Raw genomic sequence first — 24,023 nt, forward strand, 5'->3', positions numbered from 1 at the left:
GTGACCTATAAGACTACTTTGCCTGTAATTCATGTCTTCGAATGATTTTGGGACAGTAATTGGATTGCGTTCCAATATTAATCAGCGACAAAATCTCCATGTTACACAGGCAAAACTGGTTTGTGGTTTGGGGTTTTTTATTTTCAAATATCGGTTACATTCTGTTGAACGCAGTATTTGCAATATTCAAGCTTGCACAGCAAACATAACCTACCATTTTCAGTTTCTAACTTTTCTTCCCTCTATTTATGTTGAAGACTTTATTATTCCACGCTATTCAATTTCTCGGAGTTTGTTAGATCAAATCTGAGAAATTAAGTGAACATTAAAATAAATGTTTGGAATCTAACAGAGTGGTGACATTAAATTGAGAGGGTTTATATTTCCTTCTTTCTCTGGCAATTCGAAATCGCAAAATTGAGTAGCTGTGACAAAAATTAAGGACTATCCATATATGCATAGTTTTACTCTTTATACAGGCATGTAGCTTGATGGGTATCTTTGTACAGGCCCGTGGGTTGACTGGTATCGATATACAGGCCTGTAGCTCGATCGATATCTATACATAGGCCTGTAGCACGATGGGTATCTTTTTTACAGGCCTGTGGGTTGACTGGTATCGATATACAGGCCTGTAGCTTCATGGGTATCTATATATAGGTCTGTAGCATGATGAGCATCTTTGTACAGGCCTGACATGTATCGATATACAGGCCTGTAGTTTGATGGGTATCTATATACAGGCCTGTAGCTTGATGGGTATCTATATACTGGCCTTTAGCTTGATGGGCATCGATATACAGCTTCTTGTTGTTGTAGGGTTTAACGCCATTTTTCAGCACACGATAGGCTATACATGGCGGAGGAAGAACCCAGTAAAAACCCCAGGAAGAACCACCGACCCACGAGAAGCTACTGGCAAGCTTTCTCACATACCCACATTGTCCGAATCCTAGACTCGAACCCACGCAGACAGAGGAGAGATGGCAGTGATCCGTAACGGAGATCGCTTTAGACCGCTCGGCCACTCGGGGCCCCGATATACAGCCTGTAGCTTGATGGGTATCGAAATACAGGCCTGTAGCTTGATGGGTATCTATATACGGGCCTTTAGCTTGATGGGAATCGATATACAGCCTGTTGTTGTTGTTGTTGATGTAGGGTTTAACGCCATTTTTCAGCACACGATAGGCTATACATTGCGGCTAGTATTAATGGTGGAGGAAGAACCCGGTAAAACCCCAGGAAGAACCACCGACCCACGAGAAGCTACTGGCAAGCTTTCTCACATACCCACATTGGCCGAATCCTAGACTCGAACCCACGCAGACAGAGGTGAGATGACAGTGATCCGTAACATTGTTTGTTGGTTTTTAACGGCACTTTCAACACAGTATTAGAGATATCATACCGAGAAAATGGGAGCAACACGAAGGCAGCCGACCCTCGCTGATCTTGAGGGGCATCGAACGAACATTTGATCCATGGATTACAAATCCGACGATCTACCAACTGAGCTTCAGTGGCTCCCATTTACCAATATCTGTGTCATTTTATGCAACATGACGTTGTTTTTGCAATTATTAAAATTATTGAAGATTTGGTTTCTTGTTTTATCATTGTAATAAACGACAGAAGTTGCAGCATAACCATGTTAAGGCCCTCCCATCCCAGAGTTGATAACGCTACGATACACCTAGGTAAAAATCGATGTCATATCGACCACGTCGTAATGTAAATTACTAATTCATTTCCGGCTGCGAAGGTTGGATTTTACACAAAGGGGGACAACACTATCATGGGAGACAAGGATATGACTCGTTTTGTATGTGATTTGTATTTTTAACGTAGCTTTTAACAAATTTTCAGTCATTTCGCTACGATATCTGCATTGTGACAGTTTATAGTGATGCCTAGCACTGGGGCATCAGGCCACAGACATGTAGCATGATGTCCTACCCAGTTGCATTATCCTGAAAGCAGGCCGACCAGTCCTAACACTGACCTTTAAATGTTGAGCGCCTAGCGAGGCAGCTGTTAGTGCCCTTTTTATGAATCTCTGGTATGACTCGTCCGTGGTTCGAACCCGCGACCTCCCGCATCTGAGGCGGACGCTCTAGCCACTTAGGCTACCGGTGCTGCCTTGTTGGGAAACTAGGATACAGACAAAGAACGAGACTTTAAACTGAGCTAACACTATTATCAGGGTATACTACGAATTTTTGGTTGTACAAAGCACACCAAATAGCTTTACATATCGTTTATATTCGCCTATAAGACTAGTCCAACTGCAAACTGCACAGCCCAGATCTGCCGTCGTATAATGCACCGGCAGATCTGGGTCTGTGCAGTTTGTTAGGAGCAATCAAAAGAACAAACAACATAGACTCTGATTTGCAGGCGCGTTATGCTACGGCAGACAAGAATCTTTGGTTTTTTTTTTTTGGTTTTTTTTTGTCGTTTGACTCGACTTATAAGCCAGCACATACGGTGCTTGCTGTATATTGGCCTTCCGTTAAACAAATGTGGTCGACTTTGCAACATGTGTAATTATCCCTAAAAGCAGGATAGCTGCATTCTAATTTGAATCAGTTGGCACTTAGTATGTCACAGAGATTTGCTTCCTGTGGCCTATTTATGAATCTAGAGCAAGTTTTAGTGTGTGTGTGTGTGTGTGGGGGGGGGTTATTTTGGCATATGTGAATCTATCTGGTGGGGTGTGTGTGTGCTGTTAAATCTTTATTTATAGCAAAGATCGATCTGAACAAGTAAATCCTTCGGTAGTGACTGTTTGGATGTGGTGGCCGTTGTTAAGGTGGAACAGTTTAAAGCCCTACATATATGATGGCCTATTTAATCACGACCAGTCATGTTTCTCTATATTTTTTGGCAGTGCGGTTAAACCAAGCAAGTAAGCAACCAAATACATTAATAAATTGTACACGTAGCATGCAATACCAAAAATACAACTTAAAAAAATTCTAACGTTCTTCTAGTGAATTAATACGCTCTGTTATATTATAAATGTATTATGGTTGTGTGATATATATATAAACGATCTGTTTTAAAATAAGGCAGACCACACACGGCTTCTACTGATAACAATTTAGTCAATAACTATCCGAAGCTGGTACATAAAACATTTTGAGGGTAAATTAGGCTCAAGATTTAGACGATTTAGGTCTAGAGTATGTAGGCTATTTAGATGCACCGCACCTACACGAGTCTGGCAATTAACGGTAGTCTGCAGAACATGACATAATATATGTAGTAATCATATCCGGGTTTTCTGGTGCGAATAGTTCAGTAATAACACAATTCTTCCTATTAGGCCGTGTAACATGTTTAAGTTACACGTTCTTCGCGTTGCTTCAGCGTAAAAATTCAACCCGCCTTTTAATAGTGCATCATGCACTCATTCTCTTCTTTCAGTAGACTAAATGAGATATCAAAAACAAACACCCCCACAACAAAATCAAAAAGTACAATTAGAATACCGTATAACAGTTTCTTGGGTAAAAAATAAAAAATAAACATGGAAGTAAAAATGCACATAAGAGTCAGAAACATATGCCTAAATATGCCATCTTCGCTAGCCAAAGTTCCGATGTGTTAACCCTATCTACACCTTGGCGTATCGATCAAATAATTCAGTGCTTCGGGTCGGTGCATTTCACTGGATGCGGGGGCAAGTCACCATATCCAATCAAACTCAAGCTCTTCAAATTTGAACACTGATCCTACATGACCGATCCAAGTGAAGCACACAACTGAAATTGACTGATATATAAGCAATTACCTCCTGCCGGTCCGTGTTTGTATAAATACATCCTTTCCCACAAATACATATGCAATGGCTTCTCTTTGGTACTAAGATATACTTTCTATGTTAAACATACAAAATATCATTTTGAAGTCAACTTCCGCTACTAGTTTCGACAGATATTCAAAGTAACAATGCACCGCTGTTACAAGCTATTAGTTAGTTGTCACTACATGCTGCGGGATACTTTTCATGAAATCCCATAGATGTCACTATGATAAAGCACCCAAACATCTGATCGATCATCGATCCCCTAAGGTGTAGTTAGAGTTAACACATCAAAACCTTGGCTAGCAAAGATGACATGGGTTCACTGCCAATTTTGTTCTTAAAAATGTGCAAAGGAGTGTCCCATGCCTATGGAGTATCCATTAATACTTAATCTAAAAATAGTTACGATGTTCTCATTGTGGGTAAATTGGTGAAATGTCTGTTTCAAAGAACGACTTGATACTCTGACCTTAGGTAGCAACCATCTGCAGTCTGTCCTTATTCTGTTAAATGTCCTGAGTAACAAGGATGGTATTGAATCAAAATGCTTGCTTGTCAGTTTGTATGGCACTAATAGAGTCTTATCCAACCCTTAAAAAAAAGTAATAGAGTACAGTTTTAGACAAGATGATTGCAATCGAGGCCTGCTTATAGTAATTTAATGTGACGGACACACATAAAAGTCCATTCAGATTTCGCTTATCTTTAGCTGCCAATCAGAATGAGTGTTGCATATCGCATTTGGGAGAGTTATCACTTGACACGATAAGTTCCAAACGTTTTCACTTTCGTCAATGTAACGGCTGTAATTTGATGCAGAGTTCAACAGGACATGATCTCGCATCTGTGTCCATCCATGTATTGATTATGTTAGAGATCTCGATTTTCATCAGACTGCCGCTTGAGGTAAACGGCAACGCTTATTTATTGGGAAAACTCTGGGCAGACGTAGGTTATTTTGTAATTCTCCTTCATTAAATTTCTTTCAAAATATTTAAGTGACCGTGTTGGGAATAAAAAAATTAATAGTTTTTTTGCGATCTGTTTGGACAATATCTGTACCATATTCGTGTCCTTTAAATAAATTTGCATTATAGTGGACTCTTCCAGGCAATGGTGATATTATTGAATTCTTTGCCTGCGCAAGTCAAAGTATGTTAAAGTCACGATTCAAGTACATTCGCTTTTTCAGAGAAAGATCTGCAAAGTCTGGCAAATCAGCCTGTCAGTTACCTTGTTTCGAAACTTTTAACACATAAATACGTACCTACATAAATACAAAAAGACGGGCACACATACATATAGAAAGACAGGTTATATTGAACGATAAAGGTAAACAAATGGATGTATGTCAGCTGCACGTAACTAAAATATACTAGCATTACCGAATAAATAGTATTTACTGCAAACTAAAGTACTCAGCAGCCGCTAATTCGCTGCGAAATACCATTCCTTACATTCATGTCCTCAAATAAAGAACGAGATTGCAAATATCTGCAATCATTGGGAATAGGCTAAATAATCTTAGCTACAAAATCGTTCGTTCCGAATAAAAAAGCAATAGCTACCGTCATGATGGCAAGTTAAGATGTCAGTCTGTCACCATTCCAGCTATAACCAAAGTGTAATCTTTTGGTACCGTATGCGTACCCATTCCTAATGGATTTCATGTTCGTATAGTTTTATATTCGTCATTGTCGTATAGTTTTATATTCGTCATGGTCGTATAGTTTTATATTCGTCATGGTCATATAGTTTTATATTCGTCATGGTCGTATAGTTTTATATTCGTCATGGTCGTATAGTTTTATATTTGTCATGGTCGTATAGTTTTATATTCGTCATGGTCGTATAGTTTTATATTCGTCATGGTCGTATAGTTTTATATTCGTCATGGTCGTATGGTTTTATATTCGTCATGTTCGTATAGTTTCATATTCGTCATGGTCGTATAGTTTTATATTCGTCATGGTCGTATAGTTTTATATTCGTCCATCCATTGCGCACTATACTGTATACCTACCTTTTCGCCTTTTTCCCATATTGCAAATTACGATTCATGTACTCTAAATAACCGTTAAATTTTCAAACAGTGTTATTACATGCAAATGGGGTATTCAATGGTTTTTCGTTGTTTTGCAATTTTGTCGTATCAGTCGTACCTGACGTGGGAATCGCAAATGCTGCTTGGGTATACTTTCTACTTTGTCGGTGTTAAAAGAACATGTCTGGAAGGAAATTACGAATTTAATAATTGGGCTTGCTAAGGTAATTATCATACACGATATGATATTATCAAAAGATTGCTGGAAAACTCAAGAAGAACATTGAAACTTTGGCTTAAACTATTCCCTCGCCTTCAGGCAAACTCTTGTACATAACATACTTTGTATAACCACACAATTATTGCATGCAATCGCAGTATTATTGGCAATGAAGCAGTGATAGGAAGTTGATTCAAGTAGTCTCATTGCTTCTTCGTAAATTGATTGTGTCTGACATTCGGAAAACCTTGTTTCTTTTTTCCGTTTAAGCATCAGATGACAGTGCTTCTTGTCTCTGTCCTCCGGTTAACATAAAAATAAGCCACATTTTAGACGATTCCACATTTAATACGATTTCTGGCCCTAAGTTGTCATAAACGAGGACACGTTTAAGACCATTCCACATTTAACAAGATTCCTTGCCCAAAGTTGTCATAAATAAGGCCACATTTTAAACGATTCCGGAACTTTACGGTGTCGTAAATTATGGCCATTTTGAGACAGCAGACCTAAGTCTGTTCAGTATGCAGTTGGACTAGACTTATAAGCGAGTACACACGGTACGCTGAAAGTAACGATCTGTTTCTAAGTCTACATAATAATGTGATTAAATAGCGCAATATGTCTGTCACATAATTTTCTCATTGCAAATTCATAGCGTTGGCGTAAAATGGTCATAAATTTAGCCCATTTTAACTGGAAAGACTAAAAGCACATGACATATGCAACAATAAAACGCAATACAACAAAAAAATAAAATATATGAGCGCATTTCTAGCATAGTTACGATGTCTTCGAGATAAATATCATGCACTTTCTCTTCAATTTAAGCTGAGACGGACATACAAGAAATATTGTTTTGGAAGGAGCTTTTTCGAAATGGAAAATATGCATGTATTCCACATGTATTCATATGGAAAGTATGCACGTATTCCACATCTATTCTAAGGGAAATCCAAGACTGCGTTGATGAAGAAAATATACACAGTACTGTACACACACCATTTGTAAATAAAGAGGAAGCCACGTGCTCAATCCACCTTCCTCATAGTTGATTTTTCAGTTAGCAGGGCTGATTAAAAACGTAAATTTATGAAAAGTTGTGTTTGCACAACTTATAGAAACGAATAATTTCTTTTGGACATGCTCTATCACATTCTCTTTCTCGATATTTGAATTTTTTTCTAAGAGGGATTTATTTCTCTCAAGGTCACTCCTCCGTTGCGTTTTCGTTAGTTTAAAGTACGCGGTGTGGGTCACTCAACAGCGTGAAGTTTTTAATTTTGTTCTATGTAGATTTCACAGTTTACAAAAGTTATTAATATTTTAACTTTTGTGTACAATTTGTATAATATGTTCTTGCAATTTTTAATTTGTCCCAACATTTCAGTCATCACTAAATTCAGTCTTATTTGTTTATTCTTTCATTTGTAAGATATACGTCTTTTACATGTTTTACATTTTGTGGACAAATAGTTCTTAATCTTTAATACATTTCGCATTAGTGTTAGAAAGTTCAGTATTAGGTTAAGTTTCGACCATATTTTTAAATTCTTCAGAACTTTTTCAGTGTCAGCGAAAGTCCACGTGAGCCTCGGGATTTTGTTACTACCTTGAGTCTGGGTCAACACTTTCGCATTTTTTCCGGATTTTTTTCAGCGTCCGCTGAAGTCATTATGATTATATGACTGTTGTTACTACCTTTAGTCTAGGCCCATATTATTTACGTTTTATTCCGGATCTTTGTTCAGTTGCCGCTAGAGTCATTGCCAGTTCTATAAGTTTAGTAGTACTTTTTGTCTCAGCCAGTATACTCTAATCTTCTGGAATGTGCCTTGTCTTCTATGAAGTCCATTACAGTTTCGGAAGTTTGGTTCTACTTTTAGTCAAATAAATTTTAGTGTTATTATGAGTTGGTCCCCTTGATTAAAACTATTTATAACATCATTACAATATATGCAAATTTATTGAGGCCTCACACATGATCTGAACTATATTCAATGCCTTATATATAGGTCTCGGCTATATACATGTATCGACTATGCAGCATGTCACTGCACACACAATGTTTATGACAGTGTGTGAAGTGTTGGCTAGTAAATTACAATATATTGGTCACTAAACACAGTGTTGATAGCATAGTACTGAGTACTGGATAACAGGGTATACGTCACAACAAACGGTGTATTGGATATTATATACTGCGTGTTGCATAATAGAGAAAAGGGCATTCGTCGTTGCACACACGGAGTTTTGGATAGTGAATGATAGTGTGTTGGTCACTATACGCAATTTGTTGATGGCATAATGTGGGGTGATGGGTATTAGATGGCTTGTTATTGATTACTACACACGGGATTTTGATGGTATAGTTTGTGGTGTTGGATAGTAAAGATGGGGTACTGGTCACACGACGTGTTGATGGCATAATGTGAGGTGTTCGATAGTAGATGAATGAGTATTGGCCACTACACATGGCATGTTGATAGTATAGAGTGGGATTTTGGATAGCAGAGGAACGGATACTGGTCACTAGTACAATGTGTTGTATTGGGTTGTAAAGATATGTTGATTGTAGATAATCATTTTAACACTATATGTTGCTTTGTCGTATTCACTCTCGACCAGTTTTCCCTTAACACTTTTAACATTACATTTTGCTTTGTCCCAAACAACTGTTGTCCATTTTTTCCCTTAACAATTGTAACATTATTTTTACCTGTCCCTATACTGTTGTCTCCATAACCACTATCATCTCCATAATGCCATTCCCATTGTAAGGATGCAAATTTCTGTCGATCTATGAACAGCGCATTAGCCTGGGGCCAGAGAACAAATAATTAGATTTATGGGGACAGGTGCTTGTTAAATCGCTATACTGCAATGATTTCTAATGTCGGTGTCGGCAGAGGAAGTGAGTTTTCATTAAGCCTTCGTTTACTTAACCGTTAGACACATAGAAAGGGAAGGTTAAGTTCCATTTTATATCGGAACTGTCAGAAGCTGAGTTTTTCCAGATCTGTTGTTTGGAATTCTATAAATTATGCTCACCGCAATTTTGGCGGCTGTTTATAAAAGGCGGTAAATATATTTAATCCTGATTGTTTACGCTAAATAAAAGGCGTGATTCCCACAGGAACATTTCTTGGGGTTAAATTACCCTCATCAAAAGAAATATAGTCTGTCTGCAATTTTCGTGCAAGAGTGAAAATATAGTGGTTGCCGAGACTGAATTTGGAAGAAATTTTCTCTTCAAACATTGGTCAAACGGACCGGATGTTTGAAAAGTCAGCGGACACAATTTTGGCGGTAGAAATGAACAAAGCATGAAAGCACAAGGTATTTGTGTCAATTTCATGTAGTTCGTTGATACCAATATAATGATTTCCTTCAATTTAATTGTTTATATTTGCATGAATTGATTTGTTTAAATTCGTAGATCAATATTCTTGATATGCGTATAACTGTGTTGAGTTTAGATATCTGAATTCGTACAATGAGCTTCTTTATATAAGTTGATGAATTGTCTTAATTTGTTGTCTTGATTGCTATAGGAATCTAAGAATTTCATGCATTACTTTAGTTGATATGAGTTACGAGAATCCGTTTGAATTCATCGATCTTAGATGATTCACGTATGATAAAGACTTGAATGTGTGTATTCGCTGAAAGGCATATAATGAATTTCATTCATTAATTTGTATAATTGAGACGAGAACGGAACTGTTATGTCTCGTGTAATGTTAATGGGAATCAGTGATAAAATAGCCAATAGGAAGTACATTTAACTAGGTTTGTTTATGGTCTGCAATGGTTAGCTTGACCAGATAGCCTTAGGTCTGTTTGAATTCCGATAGAACGATATCTGACATAACGAGAGGGGAGTAATGATCTGTTCCCAGCAGGACAACTGACAGAATATTTAGGTTGCTTCTCTATTCTGAAAGGGGAAATAGCTCCACGGACGTATCTACTGACGTATCCACGTACCTACTTATCCAAGTATCTACGTATCTACGTACCCACCTACCCACACAAAGTTTGAGGACCGAAAAGAGCCGAGACAGTAGGGAGGTTCAAAATGGGGAAAAAGCGAAATTACCTAGAAGAACCACCATAGTGAAGTTGGAGTGGACCGGAATAAGCAGGTTACGAACTTGTACAAGGCAATGACTTCGTTCGTTCACTCGATTATGTGATGAACTAATTCTGTGTTGTAAACCTATGGTTAATCACCCCTTGTCCCCCAATGCTCACATATAACTACTGCTTTAGATATTACAAACCGTATTGCCCATAATTACTATTATCCCCATACTTCCATTGTCCCATTTTAACAAATTTTGCATAGGATTTCGCCATGTACTCTTACCCACATACCGCCAATTAATGTAAACCGAAGCTCCTTACAAGGGTCTCAGCTGAAAGTAGCTATTTATCTATTACGTAAGTTTAACTCTAGCGAGCATGTGGAATAATGAAGAAAACATTATACAGTAGTGGTCCGGTTTATATATATCTAACCTGATTGCATTGTATACATCTATAAATTAATTTTCTTGTATAGATGATAAAACGTCAATAAACATACGTCTGTCTGTAAATAATAAATAACGTATTAGAGTTTCGAATGAATATTTTACATTTCATCCAGTTTACCATCTTCTTTATCTACTCACGTTTATAATTACAAGAATGCTTACACGTCCTCGCTAAGTACAAATCAAAGAGTTTATTGATATGGGATCATGCTCTTGCATACAAACAACGCATCATCCTAGTTTTACGAACCTTTGTAAAAAAAGACGAAAAGATGAAAGAAACCTGTATTAATCCAGCTGTGAAGACAGATCATGAAGAAACAGGAGTAAATCGAATGCTTAAGAACTCATTATCGTTACAGATATGTGTTGCATGTTGTATGTCTTTGCGCAATTAGGGGGCATCTACCTAATTATTCGGAATCATAATGCAAAGATCGCAGGTTCCATAGATAACCAAGGTAGCCCGAGTGTGCTTCTTCATTGTGTCCTTGGAAAAAGCATTTCGCTTCCGTGGTCTATTAAAAAAATGTGCTAGAAGTGCGGTTAAAAATCAGTAGATCAACAATTTTGTACGTGTACGTATTAAAAATATACGTCTTATTAATATTTAAATTTATTTTAATTTGTGCAATCGCCCAGGTCAGCCCTGATGGGCCGCCTCGGTGTGTCCTTGGAAAAGGCATGTAGCTCCCATTCTCTCGGCATAGTATAGCAAATACTGTGTTGAAAATGCCGTTAAAACCGGCTACCCAAGCAACAACAAAAAAATTGTGACCTGTCAGAGGATGTCCTTCACGGTCAGGATTATCTTCCCTTATCTTCCCTCATCATATGTATTTCTGTGTTAATCATGCTGAACACACGCACGCACACACACACATATGTGTGTGTATATATATATATATATATATATATATATATATATATATATATATATATATATATATATATATATATATATATATATCCACTATGGTTTTGACTTTATTACTTATGATCTTTGCTTTACGTATTCAAATCAGCTACGTTGTGAAATAACTACCACATATAAACGCTTATAACTTATGTCCAACAGCAATCTATATAGATAATGACCCGCTGTCGTATATTGCGCCGGCATATCAGGGTCTATTTTGCTTTTTCTACTGACTCATCTAAGAGAAATTTAAACAAAAATAAGTGCAATGACCTAAATCTGCCTGCTCATTACGGAAGGGCAGATCTGGGTCTGCATTTTGCAGTTGACTGGACTTGTAACCATGTACATACGGTTTTGGATTATTGTTTAATTAAATAGTTTAGTTTTTGGCTGGATCTTTGGCAAGTTAGAGATGTATATTTTCTAGCAATTAATATTTCCGACGCAAGCTGTTGTGCAATAGACACAATATCGACTTCGTCACTGCCGTCTCGCCTGCAGCCTGGCTGATTATATTTCTCAAGCACAAATTTAGAACAGGGTGGATATTTAAGATAGTACTAGTTAAACAACTTTCTATCAGTCTGTCAGCATGTGCGTTTTCCGCAATGTTAAAAAAAGAAACATATATCCGCATAAAATTCAAGCCAAGTGATGTGCAGCAGTAACAATTTATGCACGGCTGAAAATGGTAATTGGTGTTGCATCGAATGTCCCAAAAACATCGAAGGTTTTCTCAGATCGAAGGGTTCGTTTACTGTGTACTAATTCCCACTTCGCACTCCCTATCAATCCAGTTAAAATGTTCTCATGAAAGAAATTAGAAGTCTGACCCTAAACCAAAAAAAGGAAGAGTCAAACTTCATTTCGTTCACTTTATATCCCTTTTTAAAAAATACACGGGACACTTATACAGACACAATTCCGGCTAAATTAATCAAATTATATGCATAATACTATTATAAGCAATCGAATCATGGATCCATCTCACTGAGATGGAAGGATGCTCAAATTAATGTTACTGTTTGAGAATTTACACCTCTAATTTCGAAATCAGTAGACCCAAATCAAGTTAGAAATCAAGGACGTATCGGATTTCTCTCAACTGGTTGTCTGTTCTATATTTCTGTCGTAACTGACTTTATGTTCTATGGCATTATGGGATACTATCCAAAGTCATCGCATCCATTTACACGCCTTTCTATCGTAAGTTTCAGGTTCATTGTTACAAAATGGCTAAATGTTTTAACGACATACCATTGTTACAAGAGCAAAGAGATTGTAATTAGTCATGCGATATTATAGTAGTGATTACATAAAGATAAAAATGCATATGTAAATAATATCCATGCATTTCTCCGTTCTAAACCCACTCATCAACAAAATATGTGCCCCTTGTGTAAAGTCTCGTGGGTTAAAAACACACATGAAAAAAAGTTTCAGCTGATAAAATGCTGGTCTCATATGATGTGGATATGTGAGAAAGGTTACCTGTAGCTTCCCACCCGTGGTCGGTGGTTCTTACCGGGTTTTTCCACGGGTTCTTCCTCCACTAGTTTTACTGGCCGTCTTGTATTAGCCTATCATGCGCTGAAAAACGGTGTTAACCTAACAACAACATCATGTGAGAGGTTTTTACCATTATGAAAAGACTCCACCATTTATGTAACCGTTATACGCATCTGCAGACCACACCCAATCAGATCTCAAGGTTTGAAACTATCCGGAACTCTCTAGCAGAAGACGTGACATCAAAGAGGCACACTAATACCAATGGACAGGCAGCTAAGAGGCGCCGTAGCGGACAAAAGCTGGTCCAATGAGAAAGTTGCAGTTAAAATTTCGATGTCGAATGTCGAGAAATCCAATATCACAAGTTAGATCAAATTGCATATCCTTAAAGTTCCATTTTCTTGATCGAGATTTTATATTTTATATGCTGAATTATAAAGTGGTGGTTTAAAACACAGCGGTGATAGAAATTTCAATATCATATGTCGAGACCCCCTAATTCACACGTCGTATGCAACTATTTGTGCTGAAAGTTCCATTTCATACGGCGAGTATTTAGATTCCATCTGTTGAATTTTACAGCAACGAGAAGCAGCCTTCTTGTTTAAAAATAACGCGGTCCGTTCACAACAGCGACCTCTAGGGAAGAAATGGATAGTAATTCTCAACCTGTGAATGGTGACTCTCCAACAGTAAATGCATGAAATGTAATGGCGCCTCATAACTGAATACACGAATGATCTATCATAATACTCAATATCATCTTGAATTGTTTAAGTGGACATTGTGTAATGTTAATTTTAACACCAAACAAGTCATTTCACCATATAAAAATAAAAATTCTAACAAGCACAATAAAATGTCCAATCACCGCTGTGTAATTCAACAGATACAATATAAAAACTCAACATACGAAATGGAACTTTCAGCACAATTAATGCGATTCAACATGTTAAATGGAAACTCGATATATGACATTAAAATTTCAACAACCGCCGTGTAATTCAGAAGATAGAATTTTAAAAAATTGACATTGGAGATCGAATTTTCAATAACCGCTGTGTAATTCAAGAGACGAAATCTAAATACTCAACATATCAAATGGAACTTTCAACGTAAACTCTTTGAACCAATATGTAAATTAGGAATTCTCAACTTATGACATTGAAATTTCAACCACTGCCGTGCAATTCAAACGACGCAATCTAAACCCGAGATATAGAAAATATTACTTTCAACCACAACAGTTTGACTGAACAGATACAATCTAAAATCTCGACCTAGAAAATGGAACTTTAAGAACAAGCATTTTGGACACACCACGTGAAATTTGAATTCTGGACATATGACATTAAAAGTTCAACAGCAACGTTCTGATTGGACCAGCTTTTGTCCGCTACGGCGCCTCATAGGCAGCATCACGTATTTTGCGCACTTACTACAAACAGCGCGATCATAATCATGCTGGAAGGAAGCATTTTTCTTAAGGTATATGAGTTTCCCGACATGTAATGATGCGTATTGTGATATGCCTGGTAACTATTAACTTAACAGATGAGTGTTTATGCGTGTATTTACTAATTAATGAGAACACTGCACAACCAAGCAGACGTAAAATTGACTGCATACTTGCGTTTATAACATCTGGTGAAGTGAGATTATGCTCTGCCTTGCAATGGATACTCTTGGTCCTCTCGAATGTAGATTTGTATCAGACAGATTGTTTAGTGACAACCTTATTTAGTATATGGGATGAAACAGTTTAACTCTTGCCAAAATAAAAAAGCGGTGTGATATCTATTGCTGGCGTAAATTTAACAAGCATGATAGTTACCACAAAAATAAACGTGTTTCTCTCATATTAGCAGACTGTATATGTGTTTTAAGGGTGAAACGTAGAAGAGCATGTTGCAAGCTTGAAATAAACGATACATCATTTGCATAATTTTAAAACCGTTAAATAGCTAAATCACTGCGCTTTACATGCCATTTATTTCATCAGCATAATGTACCAATTCCATTCCTTCCACACAATCTGATTAAAATCATATCTCCACTGTCCTACGTGAAGATCGGATAGCAATTGCTTAGTGGTCATGTTCTGGTGATCTGTGCTATGGCCATAATCGCAAATTTTATCGGCCAATCAGACGAAGTCTAATATCATCACGTTTGGGAGAATGAACAGTGTAGCTAAAGAGCATAACGATTTGATTCACTTTCAGATTTTTGAAAGCTGCATTTCCAATGGCTAATTCAAAGGTCACCAGAACATGACCCCTCAAGCGGTCACTGTCAAATCTTCATGTAGGACAGTGGAGATCAGGTTTTAATCAGATTGTCTTTCTGCATAACCAACTGACATTTTTATGAGCAGCAGGGCAGAGTAAATGTGGTATCTCATTTAACTAGTGCATAAGATTAAATAATTTCATTCAGATTTGCACGCATGTTCCAAATATATCTAAACATAGTAAGTAGAACATCCGCAAATCAGCATATTGGCAGTAGAGGTTTTCTCCACGATATATTCATTTTTTATCCACTTGTTGCAAATATGTCTAAAAGCAATTCGCTGAACATTCAAGCATATTGGCAGTTTTTTTTCTCCATGGAATGTTTAATTTGTATACACTGGTCGAAAATATGTGTAAAACATTAAGTTGAACATCCACATAACATCCTCTTGACAGTAGATATTTTAGTCGTGGAATTTTCTGAAGGGAGTTATATTCCTTAAAGAAGCAGTGGGACCTCCTTTTACACGTCTTTTAGTCTTGGAATGACCAGAGCTTATAGATTTCATTAGAAATAATTCATTGACCTTTTACGATATCCTGCAACATATAACAGAACAAGTCATCTCTCAGATGTAATGTTATATTTTCATAACGATAAAAACATAATGAGAAAATATGAGTTTTTCGTATAAGCGTAGCAACAAAACCTCGAGAGATGAACCTGCCACGAGCCCAAGTTACAAAATAGTGTGTACATGATTTATAACTTTTATTCAACTTACGGGATTTGTATGCTTTAAACCAATTATACAAGAGAGATAATATATCATAAACATTTTAAAACATGCTTAATGTCCGATATAATGTAATACGTCATGGATTTAAAAGAAGCTCGTATAAGTTTACGTAGAGGCCGACAGAATAAAACAATTTTGAACACACTAAATGAGTTTAGCATGAAGACATCTTTCAATAATTCCAAGGATCCAAAGAAAGCAATCGTTGTCACCTGAAGGTTGTTAAACGTGCTAATACCCGAAATAATGCTCCTATAGTTAAACTCAGAACAACACTTTCAGCAGGCTCTAATTTTATACTTGCATGTTGTTTTCTTGCTTCACATAAGTATGATTTATCGATACGCATTTCTAACACATAGATCGGTATTTCATGCCACGCACCACAAAACCTGATCCAAACAACTAATACAAAGAATTATTCCGATCTCAAATTTCTAAACAGTTATACGAGACAATCCAATGAATTCCTTATTCAAATTAATTTGACAGGGACCATTTTACGACACTAATCTATGACACCATAAAATTCCGTGAATAATGTTTAACGTAAATGACGCATGGGCCCGATAATTCGCTAATTATTTGGAATGAAAAAGCATCGAATCAAAATCAGTTCATCATAATCAAGCAAAACAATCACTAAAATCTATCAAAAATATAAACAGAGATTTAAATATAACTATCACAGACCCTAAGTTTTGGTGTCATATCATTCACTCTTATTCAAAATTTTCTTTATAATTATGCCTTTTCCAAAATGTGAGAATTACAAATGCATTATATGTTTCATGAAGTAAAGTTGTTAGTGGCAAGACACTGTACATTTGGAAGAAGTAGAAATGTGGTTTCTACTCACCATTCCATTGCACAGCCCCAGAGCAACTCTTGAATCTGTTTGGTTCACAATGTGTCCATGAAAATGGCAATTTACATCCTTAAACTTCCTAAAAGTGGAATCTGTCACATTTTTATAAATATTTTTCTTTCTTTCAACAACCAGACCGGGGGATGTCAGCTTTTCATTTGGCTTCACCTTGAGAAGCAGTTGTTTGCTGTCCACCTGAACTTTATAATGGAGATATCCATCGTCATCTTCTATCACAAAACTGCTTACGTCACGTTTTTGAATGGAATGGTCAGGAGATAGGTGATACGCTGCGTGATCGCCGTTACGTGTCACCCTGGATGGAATGATAATTTCATAGTCCTTTAAACTGCGCACATATTCCTCTGAAAAACGACAGAAGCATAACAAATATTACTTTTGTTAAGTATTCATTTTCACAAGATGACGGAGACGAAGAAATAGAGGATCTTACAAGATTTCTTATTTCAAACGAAATTTATGAAACGAGTCGACTAATTCTTTTCTGAGCCTTGGAGAGCAAAAGCATTCCAGTTATCCAGCGAGTGTTATGAATTTCATTTGAAATGAGCAAAAGTGTTAGGCTATTTATTGCATGACGAAAAATGCTGAATTTATTTGAATAAACCTCAAAATAGTGAACCTCAGATTAGTAAACCTCAGAATAGTGAAGTGAAATTTCTTCGATACAGATCTGGATGCATCGATCTTATGCTGTAACATTCAAATATTGTTGGCAGGTGAAAATAGTACAAAAAAGTAATCAAATATTTATAGGCGGAGAGAATTTAGGACTAATCGCATATGATGAAAATATACCAAATCTGACTTGACCGTGCCAATGCCAATACACTCTTGCTGGAAACGAGACTGTCAGCGTATCGACCAAACTTTTTTAGCTATTACGATGACTATCATCTTTTCTGTTACAATTCGGTTCCAAGATTGCAACCAAACAATAAATGAAATAAAAGAGATTTAACATTTTAGTCCATCGATCATCATTTCTTTATGACAAATTATTAATTCCTTCTTGCTCAGACCGCTCCTGAGGTCTAGTGGTTAGAGCGTCCGCCTCGGATACTGGAGGTCGTGGGTTCGATCCCCGGCCGAGTCATATCAAAGACTTACAAAAATGGTACTAACAGCTGCCTCGCCTGCCGCTCAGCATTATGAGGTTAGTGTTAGGACTGGTTGGCCTGGTATCAGGATAATGTGACTGGGTGGGACATCATGCTACATGTCTGCGACATGATGCCCCGATGCCAGGCATCACTCTAAACTGCCACACTGCAGACATCGTAGCGATATGACTGAAACATTGTTAAAGCTCCGTTAAAAATCCAAATTACACACACACTCATTTCTTTACGCACCTTATACCTAAAAACAAGTTTGTTTTATAACTTAACAAATGGATGTGCTTGTAAAATGACCACTTTATATATATATATATATATATATATATATATATATATATATATATATATATATATATATATATATATACACACACACACACACACGCACCATTGACTATCTTTAATAGCATTATTAGTCCAGGTCAAAAGTACTTTTTTGCAATTGGATTAAAAGAAGGAAGGTGCAAAGTCACGACTTCATAAATACGAAAGATTTCCATACATGCTGATTTCATCATCGTTTTTGTGGTGAATCATGTTGAGTAAAAACATCAAAGCCCTTGTAACGGCAGTACTGATTGCACGGCATGGCCGTACCAAGGACCATCAATAAAACGATTCAGAGGTGTGGAAAATTAACGAGCTTCAAAGCTTGGCACCTTGGGATCACAAAAACAGGCAGTACTGCATAGAGGTCGAAATAGCTGGTTCGTTATTGTTTAACAACAGAGAAATTTCATCCTCTTCTACCAGTTTAGAAACGGAACGGTCGCACCAAATGCGGGCGGCGACAACCCTGAACAAATAGATTATGTTGTACATCACTGAACCAGAAAAGAAGTAGAAAATTGAAAATGCAAAGTCTCTTCTATTATTTCGATAATAACACGTCTTTTTGTCCCTTCCCTTCTTAAGAAGAACATAAATTCTATAAATGTTATCACATACACCCTTTCAGTAGAACTCAAGAGCATAAAATAGTTCCATGTAAGTAAAATCTATTTATTTAGTAATAAGCAAAAATATACAAATTTTATTTTCATTCTCTTGAAACAGACGATATATTATTCTGAAATAATTTATTTTGTCTGAAAAAATATACTATATCTAGCAAATTAAAAACTATTTATTTATTTTTTTTTTGTCGTTTAGATAAATAATTGATACTAGAAATAGTATGCTATTATAGAACGACCACGTTATTTTTCAGGAAGAAACATACAATTCACGAGTCACTTAATAAAATAAGATAACTAAATCACTTTGAGCATTAGGCAGGAGCTGCCAATATTATAAATTTAAAAATAGCAAGTAGTTGTTTAAATTAAACATTATTCTTGATGTTCCCTCTGAATCGTAATAATGTCACGGCGCTGAAATTCCGTATTAAACAGCAGTCTTCTTAGCGGTTCGTACGAAAGGGGTTATTCATATCCATTCAAATACCAGCTGAACACGGATCATCTTCCATCCGTTTCCTTCCATACTTAACTTATGACCTTCCTACCTGACACGAGAGGTTTCGGCACTGCACTTGACATAATTTAAGCACAACACTTTCGATAAACTGGTTGATGAAAAATGCTGTCGTGCCAAAAGAGATACCACTCGATTATACAACAATAGATTAAACGGCGGAGTTAACTTCGTGGTGGAAATACGAATTTAATAGACAATAAATACTTGTTTTACAAGGTTATATGAATACCACATCTTCATCGCTAAAATGTGATCTGGGGACTCTGAAGATTAGACGAGTGGTACCGATCTGGCCTTAGAAGTTTTGAAGCGTTATTCATGGACCAGTGTCATGATAAAAATAAAAAAGTATACGCCTTAAAAAGAACTGTGTTGAAGATAAAGGAGCAACAATAAGTAACCAGGATGTCTCCTTTTTGGGAGTCAGATTAAAGAACGTAATCCAAAACAACCATGACCCATATTATTCAACTTGAGTACCATATTGTACATTTTGGCAGCAATATGGATGAGCAATAAAAAGTGGTAAAAAAATTTATATAAATTTTTTTCTCGTGAAAACTCTTCAATAATGCACTAAGAGCCAGCTCGTTGAAAGGGACAAAATCAGACGCGTATTGTGGACGATTCTACTCAACATTCGGTTACAAAGAGGACAAGCTGACGATCGTATGATCCAATAACACTCAAAGTGAAGTCGAAGCAAATCAAAAATTGAAAAATAAACGAGAAATGTCAACCATAGTGAGCAAAATCGTTTCCATGCTCACGCGAAACTGCGCCTCATCCGGTATATACGGCGACGTGGAAGACCTAGTGAAATTAAACTAGATTCGTCCATTTTTGTGGTTTGAGACATTCGTACATTTATTAAATATATAGACTCGGAAGATGTGTTTCTTATGTAAGCGATTTTTTCTCTCCTTATTTTATCAGAATAAATGCCTAATGAGTCTTCTGCAGTATTGTGATCACCTAAAGTATCATTGTTGTTTGGTGTTTTAGTATTTGTCACATAGTGAAATCGTACTGGCAACAATCGCACATTTCGCAACAGGTACTCGTGCAAGCATTGCGTTGGAGAATTAGTGTGAGAATTTCATGGTAGTTACAAATTTCGCGCTTGATGGCTGGCGACCATTTTTATTTCTAGACAACCCTTTCAACGCATGTAACGATGGTGATTTGTCCATGGAAACAATACACACTAAAACGACTCGCCACCGCAAAGTGTGAAACCCTTTCCTAAATTCAACCAAAACTTCAAGCGAATCGAAGGACATTCATGTATAATGTGCAATCGATTTTCTAGCTGAATAGCTTAATGAATTCTGTAAAATATTAAGTTCCATCATAATCAATAAAAAAAAATTATAGACATAATAACGAATCCCAGAAAGTAAAAAACAGAGCTATTATAAACAATTTTTTTTTACAAAGTATTGTGAAAACGCAAACGAAAGACTCAAGAGTACATAAGTATCTTTTGTTTCTAGCGCTATTAACTAGTAAGTTCTAGTTTTCTCTGCGTCACCTCATAGAATTTAACCAATCAAAATGCATGTTAAATAGGCTGGTTATTATTTATATTTTAGAAATACTTTTAAAATAAAGCTCTGTAAAAACGTTCTAAGAACTAAGAACATACCTAAATATATTAAGCAAAAGAGTATGTAAATTAAAGGTATCATCATAAATCTATATTTCTTTTATGACCGCACTTACTATAATCTTAACATTTCACTTGGTAAACACTGCCAGGTATCGAATGATGACAAACACACAAAGCGATCTTCACCTGTCATTTAGACTGTGTGATATACGCAAACAGGTAAACCATAGAAAAGTCATCGACAAATGATACTGAGCTAAAATCAATGGTAATTTTGACAAATCGGGAAGAAACAAGATTGTAAAGCGTCTATGATTTTAGTGCAGTGGTAAAGACATGTAAAGAATGAAAATAGATGACGCTATCATAATGTCCAATACAAAAATATATGTGGTTCCTGTTAGAAAAGTATGACGCGTAAGGTCGCAACAAACTTTTGTGTGGGTCCGGACGGATTTAAATGAAGCATAAACTAGAAAATAAGTGTCACTTGAGTTCCATCGTTGTTACATCCCTTCTTTTTTTTTCTCAATAATTTTGTTCTCTTGATTTTTCACCTAAAATACATAGGGTGGGCGGGAAAAATAGATTGATCGGGTAACCATAACCACACATAACATTTTTTTTTAGGCCTAATAAAAAAGGGTGTATCAGCTGTATTGCGCACCGACAAGGAAATTTTCACGATGAAAATAAGGGAGATAAGTACAACCATGTGGATACCATAACATACCTCTGACCATGTGGTTACATAGGTACGATCATATAGATACTATAAGTACGACCATGTAGAACCTATAACATACATATGATGAAGTTGATCCTGTAATGTACAAATGACCCAATAGATAATATTTCAGATTTCCTCTCAAACTTTAATTACGTAAATCAGAACATATCAACTGCTATAATGGTGCAGATTATTTGTAGATGTTTTGTCGCAGCACATTTTGTCGTGATCAGCGTGATATCTGGCTATTTACATTGACGCATGTGCTAGGTTCGCAATAAATTGGTAGCTTGCGATAAGTAACCTCTATTGTTTAAGGGCATTATTGAATTTTAATTAGTGTCCTTTTGGATAACGGTCACACAGATAGAAATGAAATGTTAACGTAGGTCACTTAGCGGAAAATTACAAAGTTGAGATAAGCCAGAAACAATCATGGACATAGTAGTCATAAAATGAATTTGTTTCAGGAATAGTTATTAATAACGGCAGAAAAGAGAGAATTATTAATAACGGCAGAAAAGAGAGAATTATTCTGACTTCATTGGGAGTAGCTAAATTACGGGGGTTAAGAAAAGTAATCCTGATTAGCTAAGCTAAACGAGAGTGTGTGCTTCCCAGACAAAATTCAATATTTAAAGTAAGTTCTCTTGCGAAATTCAAGAGTCCTAGTTTTTCTGCATGAAAAAGTACTTTTCCTCGCTAAATAAATCGTCCAAGGGACGGGTGTCTGGAAGAATTTGACAGACCCTTAACCTGAGAGAGATTATGCTGCACAGAAAGAGCGAGTTTCGAAAAGATTCAAAGTTATTGTCTCAGTCGCAAACAACAAGTTCACTGATGCAAGTTTGTAATTATTTGTGAATGCATTCGTTTTCGATTTATACTTCAATTCTCCTTGAGTTCAGATGTTAAGCATGCATTCATTGTCGTCAAAGTTATACGACTCATGTATTGTAAGAATGGCATATAATATTTCACTGGTATGATTGTATCCGGATTTAGCGGTTTGGTATGTAATATAAATCATGTATTGTATGAATTTCATTCTTTTCTCTAATATGGATTGTGAGAATTAATCTTTCGGTGTTAAATGGGATGGGATAGATCATATAAGCTAAGAATAGATTTTAATATGTCTATGTTAATGAATCGCTAATTAGCAAATAATGTATTTAAGACATAAGTGATGTTTATTAATTCATTTGTGTAATTAAGTTGTGAATTCCCTAACCAACATCGTTCAGCTAGTAATTTACAGTTATCGAAAAGGTATATTTTTTTATCACGGTTCCAGTTAGGAATGTGGAGAGCAGCTAAGGGAAGATACAAAATTTTTTTATAATAATAGGGTGTGTTTGTATCAGGTTGCAAAATGACCACATTAGTTAAGTCTGCTGAATTACGATACGATGATATCTGACGTAAAAAGAATGGGAATATTGCTCAATCTCAAGAGAAGAAAAAACATGACAGAATTTAAGTATTACATTTAGTATTTAAATATACCAATACGTATTTAAATATACCGGTTCGTATTTGAATCTGCCAAAAAATGTATTACCCTGCTGAGCTAAATAAACACACATAAACACACATTATTTTTAAAGCTTATATTGCGATTGTATGTTTCGCCTTTTCAAAATTTAAACGACCATTGTGACAGATGTGTATGTGTTCCTTTCTTAGCGACTGTAGTATTTGCGGTATGAATGTTTCACAACAGTAATTGGTATTTCATTTTAGATTCAAGTTCACTTTCCAGTACACACATACATATATACATATATACATGCATGCATACATACATACATACATACATACATACATACATACATACATACATACATACATAACAATATGGGCATAACAGAACATAAATCTTAAAATACCATTCTAGCATTCTTCTTCGACAAGATTTAATGGACATGATCTCCATATGCTGTGGTAGCTAGTATTCTTCCTATAATCCAACATTCCATTTCTTTTACACTTTGCCTGTTGCGACGTTCAAACTGCGTTTTCATAGACGTGCAATTCTAAAATGCGATGATATCAGATCATACTTCCAGCATACAAAACCAGTTATGTAAAGTAAGAAC

General features: G+C 36.2%; 1 protein-coding gene across 1 annotated transcript in view; it reads right to left on the minus strand.

The window, feature by feature from the left end:
* LOC149801532 (A disintegrin and metalloproteinase with thrombospondin motifs 6-like) overlaps positions 1-24,023 on the minus strand; it is a 79,322-nt gene that overhangs the window by 36,627 nt on the left and 18,672 nt on the right. Inside the window, exon 2 of the mRNA XM_089955724.1 lies at positions 16,950-17,323. Coding sequence (XP_089811850.1) covers positions 16,950-17,323 — 374 coding nt within the window. The remainder of the gene's footprint in view (positions 1-16,949; positions 17,324-24,023) is intronic.

This window comes from Sinohyriopsis cumingii, chromosome 4 (assembly GCF_028554795.1).
Source record: "Sinohyriopsis cumingii isolate HCF-2022 chromosome 4, ASM2855479v2, whole genome shotgun sequence".
NCBI lineage: Eukaryota > Metazoa > Mollusca > Bivalvia > Unionida > Unionidae > Sinohyriopsis > Sinohyriopsis cumingii.